The sequence below is a fragment of the Pelophylax lessonae genome, assembly GCF_965119305.1.
Source record: "Pelophylax lessonae genome assembly, chromosome: 11".
Taxonomy (NCBI): Eukaryota; Metazoa; Chordata; class Amphibia; order Anura; family Ranidae; genus Pelophylax; species Pelophylax lessonae.
Window position 1 is genome coordinate 205,277,109 of NC_138778.1, and position 12,787 is coordinate 205,289,895.

Consider the following 12,787-nt stretch of genomic DNA (forward strand, 5'->3'; position numbering starts at 1 on the left):
TCCTACCATCAAGTAACCCAGTAGCCTCGGATTATCTTACCCAAATAAAAGACTCTCTGGGTTTACTTAATACCACCATCTCACACGCTCATAGTCAACAAAAAAGGTACTACGACCTTCGTAGGAAACCCTCTCCTCAATATGCTATTGGGGACCTCGTTTGGCTATCGACGAAAAATTTAAGGTTAAAGATCCCTAGCAAAAAGCTTGGACCTTTATTTCTGGGACCCTTCCCAATTAAGAAACTCATTGGAAAAGCTGCAGTGCAACTCACTTTACCGGCAGATCTCAGAATACATCCCATCTTTCATGTGTCGCTACTGAAACCACATGTTCCTAACCAAGGAATAAGGCCTACCATCTTGCCTCCACCTCCAGTACAAGTTGAAGGCGGAGAAGAATATGAGATTAGGGAAATTTTGGATTCTCGTATCCACAGAGGAAAACTCCAATATCTCATAAGATGGAAGAACTATGGACCCCAAGACGACACCTGGTTGGATACTTCTGACGTTCACGCACCCAGGCTTATACGAAGGTTTCACTCCAAATACCCAGAGAAACCAGTGCTATAGGCCTTCCGGAGCCGGCCTTAAGGGGGGGGGACTGTAAGATTCTGGTACCTTCGGTACCCTTATTGCCCATTTTCCTTTGCATATTGCTTCCCACCTTTTTAGTTAGGTGGAACGCATGACATCATCACTGAGCGCCGCTCTGAGCGGCTATTTCAATCGCCGGCTTTCTCTCACAGGTTGTTCGTTCAAACCGCATGATTAACAGCCTTGTCTTAAGCTGCCGGAGCCTCCAGCTATTCTCTTTACCTGGAACAGACCGGAACCTCGCTACTGATCCCGTATCTCGCTACCGGATCACTCCCTTACTACCGGACCCTTCTACTAACTTCACTAGTGATAAGTACCCCGCAGGGGATTCCTTCATAACAAACTTACACTATCTACTTCTGCACATTAAGGACTGTTACTATCTGTGCATTACTAATCCTATCATCTACACTGTTACATAGATTGCTAGCTCTTGAGTCTGCTATCATCTATCCTTGCACTGGGTTAGTCTCTCCTGTATATGTCATCTGCTGTCCTCACCACCTGTTACTATACATGATTACTAACCTATCTGCATTCTACCTATTACCATCTACCACTCTCCTGAACATTACTATCAAGTGCTTATCATTGCTATCACTGCTCACGCCTGTCCCTTCAGCACATCATCTCTATACTGTCATATACATCCTATCACTCCAGGAACATCTTATAGAGTGTATGTGTATTTGTATGCTGAAGCAGGCAGGTCCACAGTGATGAGTCTGGAGAGTTGGATCTGGTAATTCAACACATCTCTACATGACTAACTGAGTGGAGATTCTGCAGCTGCAAATCCAGCTCACTATAACAAAAACGCAGGAGCGTTACATGGGCACATCACATATGAGGCGGTGAGCGGGAAGGCCGAAGTTACGCTGCAGCACTGACAGGCGAGCAGCAGCAGGGTGAGAACGCCGAAAGTGCGCACAGACGGCCCGCACTTTCTGCAGCAGCTCTGACATATCGGGGTAATTTTTAAGGAACCACTGTACCACCAAATTCAGCACATGCGCCAGGCAAGGGATGTGCGTCAAACCGGCTAGGCCCAGAGCTGCTACAAGATTTTTTGCCCATTATCACACACCACCAGGCCGGGCTTGAGGCTCACTGCCACCAACAACTCATCGGTCTGCTGTTTCATGCTCCTCCACAACTCCTGCACGGTGTGGTGTTTTTCCCCCAAACAGGCGAGTTTTAAAACTGCCTGCTGTCGTTTACCCCTGGCTGTGCTGAAGTTGGTGGTGAAGGTGTTACGCTGACCGGATGAGGAGGCGGTAGAGGATGAGGAAGCGGAGTAGGAGGAGTTAGGAACAGGAGGCAAACTGAAGCGCCCTACAATCCTGGGTGGTGGAAGGACATGCGCCAAACTGCTATCCGCCTCAGGCCCAGCCGCCACTGCATTTACCCAGTGTACTGTTAGGGATATATAACGTCCCTGACCATGCTTACTGGTCCACGTATCCGAAGTTAGGTGGACCTTGCCACAGATGGCGTTGCGCAGTGCACACCTGATTTTGTCACCCACTTGGTTGTGCAGGGAAGGGATGGCTTGCCTGGAAAAGTAGTGGCGGCTGGGCACGATGTACTGTGGGACAGCCACCGCCATAAGGCTTTTAAAACTCTGCGTCTCCACCAGATGGAATGACAGCATTTCAAAGGCCAGGAATTTTGAAATGCTGGCATTCAGGGCCAGGGATCACGGGTGGGTAGGGGGGTACTTCCTCTTCCGCTCCAGTGTTTGGGAGATAGAAAGCTGAACGCTTCCACGGGACATTGTGGAGATGGTTGTTGGTGACCCAGGTGGTGGTGTTGCTGGCAGATCCTCTGTTTGCAGGGTGGCAGGTGCCACTGTCACTACAGAGGTGGATGAAGAGGCCGAGCCTGCAGCAGCAGAAGAGGAAGCAGGAGGAGCCAGAGACCTTTCTTGGTTTTTGAGGTGTCTACTCCACTGCAGCTCGTGCTTTGCACTTAGATGCCTGGTCATGCAGGTTGTGCTCAGGTTGAGAAGGTTTATGCCTCGCTTCAGGCTCTGATTGCACATGGTGCAAACCACTCGTGTCCTGTCATCATCACATTGTCTGAAGAACTGCCACGCTAGGGAACTCCTTTGAGCTGGCTTTGGTGTGCTCGGTCCCTTGCTGCGTTGGGCAGTAGCAGGCGTAGTGTCTAGGGCACGGCAGCTCCACTTTTGCACCCTGCTCCCTCTTCTGCTGTGCTGGTGACTCTGTGCGACCACCGCCTCTTCCTCCAAACTACCCAGGTCACCTGCATGACGTTCATTCCATGTGGGGTCGAGGACCTCATCGTCCTCCACATTGTCTTCCACCCAATCTTCACTCCTGCCCACCTTGTCGGTCTCCACAATTCAGAATTCCGCAGCAGTTGGCACCTGTGTTTCGTCATCATCCGAGACATGCCGCGATGGTCCTCCCATGTACTCATCTTGAAACATAAGTGGTTGGGCATCGGTGCACTCAATCTCTTTCACTTCTGGGGCAGGGCTAGGTGGATGGCCCTGGGAAACCATGCTAACAGAGTCATCAAAAAGAAGAAGAGACTGCTGCATGACTTGGGGCTCAGACTGCTTGGCTGATTTGCAAGGGGGTGAGGTGAAAGATTGATGGACATAGGCTGCAGGTGCCAACTCTGACCTTTGAGCAGAAGACTGGGTGGGAGACAATGTGAAGAAACTGGTGGCACTGTCAGCAACCCAATCTACTATCACCTGTACTTGTTCTGGCCTCAACATTTGTAGAGGCGCATTAGGCCCTGACAAATACTGCTGCAGGTTCTGTCGCCTACTCGCAGCTGAGAAAGGTGTTTCACTTGTGCGTGTAGCTGGCACAAATCGACCACGTCCTCTCCTTGCAACAGGAGCTCCACCAGCAGCACCAGCAGCACCACGACCCAGCACTAACATGGTGGAGCAGTATGTGTGCACACGCCTAGACATACTGAATAACGGATCTGCCCCCTTCAACTTCTGGGTCTCCAAGTTGGGCACATGGCCTGAGCTTGCCCTTAACGGCTAGGAGGTGCTGGCCTGCCCTGCAGCCAGTGTATTATCTGAACGGGTATTTAGCACGGCTGGGGACGTTATCACAGACAAGCGCAGCCGCCTGTCCAGAGCCAATGTGGACAAGCTCACGTTCATTAAAATGAACCAGGCATGGATCCCACAGGACTTGTCCGTACCTTGTGCATAATAGACATGTATACCGGCCTTACCCAGCCATTGTTGTATTTGATCTTTCTTACTCTTTTGGGGTGTACCCTAATTTAAAGCCGCCGCTTCCGCCTACACCGCCATATGCACCGCCACCTCAACCTCCCACTCCATATGGGCCTCGTCCTCCTCCTACATCATGCAAGATTATTATTTTTTATTTTTATGTATTTTATGTTATTTTAAGTTATTTCCCTATCCACATTTGTTTGCAGAGCAATTGCCATGCTCTTAAGAAGATTTTGCTGCCATTTGCAGCCCTCTAGCCCTTTCCATGTTTTTTTTAGAGCCATTTTAGTGCTCAAAAGTTCGGGTCACCATTGACTTCAATGGGGTTCGGGATCGGGGTAAAGTTCGGGTTAAGTCCGAGTCATGAACCAAGTTCGACCGGACCTGCCGAACCCGGACATCTAGGTGTTCGATCAACTCTAGTTATTATGACTTTGGGATGTTGGTGCTGACAGCATGTTATTGAATACGAGAGAAGCAATTGATATAGGGCAGCTGGCACTGCACCCACAGATTAGGCAGGTTTTACGGAGGGTTAGAGAGATTGGAGGTAATTTTCCGCTGCTTGATATGCTGCAACATGCCATATTGTTGGTATTTCCATCTCATATCGACATTGAGCCCACATCCCCTTGGTCAAAAATTAAAGGACATCATTGCATGAGTTAGAATTATGGATTGTGTGGCAGGAGTAAGCATAGATAACTGGGAAGGCCCAGACATGGAGTTATTTAGATCCAGCATGCGTTGTCGACCACAGGCTATGAGGACTTCTCTATTATCTTTGTTAGGGGGATTGGGAAATAGTGGAAAGGTGCACCAGCTTACCTCATTGTTAGCTGAAATTGGGGAGCTAGAGGCAGAGTCTAAACCCAGCAAAGGTGTGCTTGCTGCCAACAGGAAGGAGGTTGGACAAGCACAGCTAGGGTTAAAAGAAGGTTGAAAGTGACACGTGGGCAGATGTGGTATGATATGCTTGGTGCTGGTGTACTTAGGGAAGAAATAGATTGAATTAGCACAGCCGCTATGTTTTAGAAATGGACAAATGTTGTTAAGGGATCTAATAAAAAGGTATTCTCAGCATGCAAGGATCTAAGGGATATTACCATGCCCTCTGCCCCAACTCTTCCCTTCCCTCCTCCAAATCACACCCATGTCTTGCCTTCTGTTACTGCTCCCCTAACCCAAGATGGTGCCCATTATCCAGTGATCATTCCCCTAATCCAAGACGACACCCCTCTTCATGTGTATACCCATGTGCCCCCACTCATTAACTGGTCTTATTCTCATACCATGCCCATTAAAAACCAAATACCACCAAAGAGCGATGGTAAAGTAAGATCCTTGTATCCTGTAACAGATACGATGACACGATGATTTGATAGACTGGGGTGAGAATTCAAAGTATTGACAGGTGGGTCTCCAGCAGCACATGTGCCCCCTCTAACTGCTGGGGATTGACGCCCTCACGTACCATTGACTGGTGGAGAACAAAACGGGAACCAACAAAGGTTTTGCCTTTAGTTGACACTGGAGTGGAAGTGACTGTTTTACATGCTAATTCATCAAAGTTTTCAGGACCTAGTGTAAGAATTTATGGGTTTAGGAGGCAGGATTACAAAAGCTGTACAGGTTCATGTTACTATGTCAATTAATAAAGGACCACGATTTGATGCTAAAGTATTGATTTCAGAGTTGCCAGATAATATCTTGAGGATAGATGTTTTGTTAGGGCAGAGTATTGAGACACAGTGGGGATGTCAGGGAAATGGCCATAGGAGAGCTGGCAATGTTGCTAGTAGTACTAATGGGTGCATCCGGCGCATCCCTGTACACCCTGGCGTGAGAACAGCGAGCAGGCTTACGCAGCAGCACAAAGGCAATGCTTGACAGACACAGCCACTTGCTGGCCTATTAAAGGCTGCTGTGGGATCCTTCTCATTGCTGGATTATCGTCAGATTCCCTGTGTTCCTGAGCTCCTGTATTCTTCTGTTGGATTTTCTGTTGTGACCCGGCTTTCTCCTGACTCTGCTTGATCTTCTCCTCCTGGCTTTGACCCTCTGGCTTGCTCCACCAACCTCGCTCCTGCTGATCTACCATGTACGGCTTGCTTCAAGGACTCCTCTCCATTTACCTGTCAGTTCTCCTGTGCATGACCCCGGCTCACACTATAGATTTCGCTGCTTAAAGATCTCGGCCAGTTCCTGTTTACCCTACCAACCTTACCCTCGGATTGGCTTTCTGTGTTTGACCCTCTGCCTGGACTTACCACTGCACAAGTTTGCCTAGCTCCTCTGGAGCTCTCTAGAGACTTACACCTTGCTGTGCCTCCTGCTCTTCCAGCACTCTCCTGGTGTCCAATGGCTCTACTCTTCTGGATCCTGTTGGCAACCTGTGCTAATTTGGGCGCTACACCTCCTGTTGCTCCTAGCGAATGCTTTCTTTTCAATCCGCATTGCCCCAGAGTCACAAGACCAATTTGATTTCACTTGGGAAGGACGACAATATACTTTCCAGGTTGTGCTGCAAGGATATTTACACTACCCTACAATTTCCCATGGATTAGTTGCCAGGAACTTGAGCCACCTCAATCTGAAGATTTCAGTGTTTCACTACATTGATGACATCATGATCTCTATATCAATAGAGGAAATTGAAGAGACACTTCCTGTCATAGTGAACCACCTGACAGGAAGGGGGTGGGTTGTTAACAAAGAGAAAATCCAAGGCCCAGCCAAAGAAGTCAAGTTCCTTGGAATAATGTGGACAGGACCAGTCCCTAAGATACCTCAGCCTGTACCATTCAGAACTCCCCAGAACCAACAAATCTGAAAGAAGCCCTGAAAGAATCAAAAGTTTTTAGGAAAACTGGGGAATTGGAGAGCTTTCATACCCCACCTAGAGCTCCTGATGTGATGGTAAATAACAATGTAGCCTCATGGGGATAATGGCAGCCAAGTTATGAGAAAGGCAAGAGGGCAGTACCAATTGGGTTCTGGTCCATACAACTGATTGGGGCACAGCAGAGGTATACGCCTTTGGGGAAGAATCTGCTGGTAGCTTACATGGCATTACAGCATGTGGAACCTGTCGGGATTATTGGGGTGATTAAATAATAGAAAAAAAAAATGGATTTAAAAAGCCATGTATATTCCATCTTATGCATATAGATTGTGAACAGCATAGCTTCCATCTTGTTTGAAGGTGAATGAAAGTTCATATATGTTCTGGTGCAAAATGTCTGTTACAAGAGAGAGTAGAATTTCAACAGAGGTCTTTGTATTCCTTTTGTCATAAATAAAGGGGAACATGGACATTTCATCAGATAAGGGTCAATTAGCGAGACACCATACTAGTCACTGATTTTAGCCAGACTAGTCTGTCTGTAAGTATTTAACAATAGACAATGGCAATAGTGTATTCATTAGATTCATTTGAACTATATATTTTTAAGATATATTATTATGTGTGAGAAGATATTAGCAATAATTATGTCATTATATTATGTAAGGCATATACATATATATTTAGGAATGTTATATCACATTTTGGGTTTATATTCTTACAGTAGTAATCTTACTTAGAATACTTTTCTATTAAGTGTAAGAACATGTGTATCTTGTCACTAATTACCTCATTTCAGAGAAGTTTGTGTTTAAGTGTTTAAGGTATCATAAATACTACAAGCCAGACACTATAGATCTTCCAATCCTAGTCTAAATGTCTGACAGTTATGTCAGAATTCAAATAATTAATGGATCTTCACTGGCCAGACAGGTCAAAGGTCATCAGATAAGAATATGTTCTAATTAGTCTAAATACAAAATCTAATGAACGGTACAATACTGCCCTCTTTGGACGAAATACCAAATGCAGTCTTGGGATAATTTAGATATTTCCAATATAAGTATATATATTGTATTAAAAATATAATTATTGAAATGGCATTACTTGCCAGGGTGAATGATGGAGATATAGCTGGACATTTATGTATGTACTGAGAGTATGGACAAGTTTTTATATTGCTTTTATGATTAATCTTAAATATAGAGAAATCATCCTTTAATTTTATTATACAAAATATTGGGTTATTAGGAGAGGTGTGACTATGACCTCACCAGTTAAGGTATAGAATATCCCAACCAATGGGGATAATGTTCCTCCCTCTGGGTTTAACTTATGGTAATTTTAATAGTCCTTTGTTCAAACCATATAAAAAGAAGGACCCAGATGTGAGACGAGACACATTACACTACTGACAACACACATTACACTCACAACATACACACTACTACTCATCCAGACATACTCCATCTTGCTCCATCATTTATCTGAAACTTGGAGGGAAGCCACCATCTTAAGAAAGGCATCCATCTTAAGGACTCTGGTAACGACCATTTAAAGCTAGCAGCCATCTTAAGTGTGGTAAATATACCTTGTATGTTTATTTGATTATTTAACAATTGTTTATTTCCTTCCTTATATTTTTTATATTGCATATTTAAGGGTAATACGATTACAATCCCAGCCGTACAAACCATAGTAGATTTTTCTCTAAAAAGCTGATTTTTGTTTTTATACATTTTTATCAATATCAGATTTAGCGCATTATTGCGAATTTAGTCTTCCGTTTTGCATGGCTTATTCTCGCTCCATCTGCAGTGGAATGACTTTCGGCTGTGCGATTCGCAGACAATTGTGGTCTGTTTATATAGAACACTTACCTATGGTTTATGCTATACCTGGGGAAATGGTAATCTTGCTTTCACTTTCATTATTGAGCTAACCATCACATTGCATTGATTGTTTTAAGTTTGTATTTTATGTAGAGTTATCTTATTGTGTCACTTCCTGTTTGATCATTTATTGTGAATACATGTCTTGTGAATAAATATTCTTATATATATTCCATACTGTAGACTGTTTTCACTAAGATTGGTATATGCTTTTAAAAAGAAATTAATCAATTAAAAATAATTCGCTACATATTGATTTGTGGAAATAAGTTGAGATTCTCCTACCTCACAGATCTTTGCTTATTGACATAAATAGACACTGTTATATTCCGACATAATGGAGGCACAGCGAGTTATTATTAAATATTCTTACAAACCCATGACAGAGAAAAGCACAGTGTCTGTGAAGACGGATTTACCTATAGCAGGCTGGGTAAAAGATGAAGTATTGCCTATAAAGACAATAGTGGCACAAAGACAAATGCTTCTGAAAAGGAAATAGTGCCTGCAGGAATGAGGGGGAATCTAGGCTGGTGGAGTGAAAAAATTAACTAGTTTAGTCACTTTTGATACTTTGTCCCATCCAAACCTAGAAGAAGCAACAATCCTGCAGCCATCTCCAATTAAAATGGCCCCGCCGTTTGACCAAACAATTATTGCTTTTCCTGATAACAATTATGTTAACATTAAATTGACCCACACATCAGTGGTGTATTTAGGTTTTGTGCTGCCCTAGGCCTGACTAAACTCATGCACCCCCTCATTTAAATATGACCCACCCCTTTCTGCAATGGCCACACCCCTTCCTGTTTAAGACCTCCCCTGTCATCTGGAAACCACACCCCTTCCTCTTTAGGCATCATTAACGCAGCAGCTGGTGTGAATGGATCCTAAGCTGTGTTGATAGTCTTTTGCTTGCTTCAAGTAGGTTTTCCATACCTATGCAAGTCTATTAGAATGCAAAATCTGCATTAAGCACAGGTAAATGCGGGTCAGAAGGAGGTCAAGTGCACCTGTCAATGAATTCTGAATGATCACTGAAACATCTCAAACTGATGTCAGAACAAATGCCACTGCTAAGTGATAACAAAAGCACTTCCAGTGGTGGAAGTGCTCATATTTACCTGCTAAAATATCCCTAAATGACATCACATTGGGCCAGCAGATAGGGTTGGGCTAAATCCATATTTGTGGATTATTGGACATACAATGCTGATTTGACAACACAGGTACCGCTCTTGGCTGTCAGTACCACTTATCCCAGGAGGAACACTGGGGTTGGGGACCTGCCCAACTACATTTGAAGGTGGTCATGTGACATTCACAAACCAGTTTAATAGTCAAAGCATTAGGACTCAATCAGGCCAAAAATGACCCCAAAATATGTCAACACACAGACTGAAAGATCTTTTACCTGTGTATGTTTAAATACAATACATTTTGCTAAAAAAAAAACAGGATTAACTGCCATTGAGATGTTCCTATAAAGAAAAACCTAAGACAAATCAGCAGGTTGCAAAAACCATGAGCAAAAAAAGTATATGTTCCAGCTTTACTTCTCATCCAGAAGACTACAAAAGCCTGGTACGCCGCAGAGGAGGGTAGGAGGAGCATTAGGCTGCTAAGACCTGCTGCCAGTGCCACACTTACTAGTATTGGTGGCTGCCAGTTGTATTAAGTGTGACCACCGGTCTGTCCAAACGCCAGGCCAGTCATTGGTCGCCGGCCAGTATTATCATATTGGCAGCAGTGTGGCTGCTTTAAGGGGGCACCAGTCCGATTTGCCGCCTAGACCCTTCCACTCGGCCCTGTCCAGCCTATAGGACTGGCGCTACACTAAAAGTGTAGCTTAAGTGTGGGGACTTTTTTCATGCAGGAGCCGGGAGTAGGCTGTTTTTTTCATGTGGGGGCGGCTTTTTTGTCTCCCCCCTGCAAAGTGCCTTGTTGGCCTAGGCCAAGATACAGCATTGGTAACACTAACAAGTCATGTGACATCAGGGAGGGAATATGGCTAATTGAGCCCAATTTGGAAATTTTAACTTAGGGGTGTACTCACTTTTGTTGCCAGCGGTTTAGACATTAATGGCTGTGTGTTGAGTTATTTTGAGGGGACCGCAAATGTACACTGTTATACAAGCTGTACACTCACTACTTTACATTGTAGCAAAGTGTAATTTCTTCAGTAATGTCACATGAAAAGATAAAATAAAATATTTACAAAAATGTGAGGGGTGTACTCAATTTTGTGAGATACTGTATGTTGAAATAGCGCTCCAAAGTCGGTGCGATTGTCGCATCAGCGTGAACTGAGCCTAACAATTCACTAATTAGCAAGACCTCCACAACCCAATCTTCTCTGTCTGCTTGACTTACCTCTGCTTTTCCACTGGCCTCTCTTTTACCAGGTGAACACAAGGCACATATCCCGTTACAGGGTCCCCTTCTCCAGTCACCTGTACCTTTTTCACCAGCCAGCGATCGTTCTCCATTGATAGGACTTGGAGCCGTTCCCTGGCTTTAACAGTGATCTCGTCTTCAGCAGTGGCCTGAAAGTCCTTTATACTCAAATATTTATCAGACAGGCCACTTATTATGTCATCCCTAAGTAGAAACAGCAACGAAAATAATTTTGTTTTTTTTATAAACTGTTTTATTTAGTTTTACGTCATACAAGATACAGAGCACACATCATCTAGATCTCCCCATGTGAAGTCAATGAAGTTGAAGACAGGGCATATGACATCAATACGTTGTATTATAACATCAGAGTATTTCAACAATATCTGTCATAGAGAAGAATTGGGGAAGATTTAGTAAAACTGAAGCACAGAGAATGTAGTGCAGCTGTGCATCGTAACCAATCAGCCTCTAGGTTTTAGCCCCATTCACATTAGGCTGATTTGACATGCGATTTGAAATGTCAAATTGCATGCCAAATGGAGCCTATTGCCGGCAACGGCTCGGCGCGAATCTGCGCAACGCCGCACCGATTCCCAAAAGTAGCTCCTGCCTTACTTTTGGCGGCTTTAGGGCAATTTCAACAGACATCTGTGCAGGAACTCGCACAGATGTCTGTCAAATCACCCCCGAACCCACATTAAAAATCTGGGTTTGAAATTGTGCGAGTTCAGCTGAACTCACACGATTTCATACCAGCCCTCAGTGTGAATGAGGGCCCATTGTCAAAGCTTAATTAAATAAGGTAAATTCAAAAGCTAATTGGTTACCATACACAGCTGCACCATATTCTCTGTGCTCCAGTTTTAATAAATTCCCCCCCCCCCCCCCATTGTGTATAGCCACATGAAAATTTGAGAAATTATTATTATTATTATGATGGTGTTATTAAACAGCATATCATGCACATTGATATTATTATGCACATTTTTATTATTACTAATTCTGTTACAAGAGTATAAGGTAGGGTGTATACAATATGATCATGGACAAGCATGCAAGACAGTGTTGCCAACCGCCCGTAGATTTACGGACAGCCCGTTAAAACAGGGCACTTTTCTCCTGCCCGTATATGCCCGTAGCAGGAGAAAAGTGGCAGTAAATCTACGGCGGCGGCGGCACTGTCAGAACTGCGCATGCGCGGCGCGCAGTTCCGGAGATCCCCGAGTTATCAACGTCGGACGAGTGTCACGGCCCGCCTCTGCCTCCACCCCTCCTCACTCATTTAAGTTTTCCCGCCTGTGTGATGAAGCCGGCCGGGACTGGAGGAGTACATCTGGACGGAACTTCGCCTGACACAGCCTGATCTTCATCCGCTTACCGAGGGGGGGGGGCGATCGGCGTGAGCTATGGAGGGGGTCACCTACCTATCCGTGCGGGCATAGCCGTGCTGGGCACCATGGCCACTGACTGTCCAATCCATCCACCGCAGGTAAGTCAGACTCAGAGCCGGCTCCTCTCATCTGGATGGAAGGGTGAGGGGGGGCACACACTGGTCCTGGCGTCACAAGGAGTTAGAGATGTTTCATGTAAGTGCTGTAACTTGTACTGCCTTGCCTTCCCTGACCCACTTCCCTGCATCTGAGTCTCTGACCCCGCCGGACACTGTCACTCCATTCCCTGCCTCACTGCCTGTCACCTCACTGCCACTCCGGGACCCCAGGGGAGCTACCTATCTATCCACTCATTTATCTACCAGTAGTACCTGTGGGATATGAGGGGAGCTACCTACCTACCCATCCATCTACCTACC

The 12,787-nt window shown here is 45.0% G+C and overlaps 1 protein-coding gene across 1 annotated transcript in view; it reads right to left on the reverse strand.

The window, feature by feature from the left end:
- Window positions 1-12,787, reverse strand: part of LOC309566452 (uncharacterized protein) — a 253,261-nt gene that overhangs the window by 203,699 nt on the left and 36,775 nt on the right. The window contains exon 2 of the mRNA XM_082271598.1: window positions 10,951-11,178. Coding sequence (XP_082127724.1) covers window positions 10,951-11,178 — 228 coding nt within the window. The remainder of the gene's footprint in view (window positions 1-10,950; window positions 11,179-12,787) is intronic.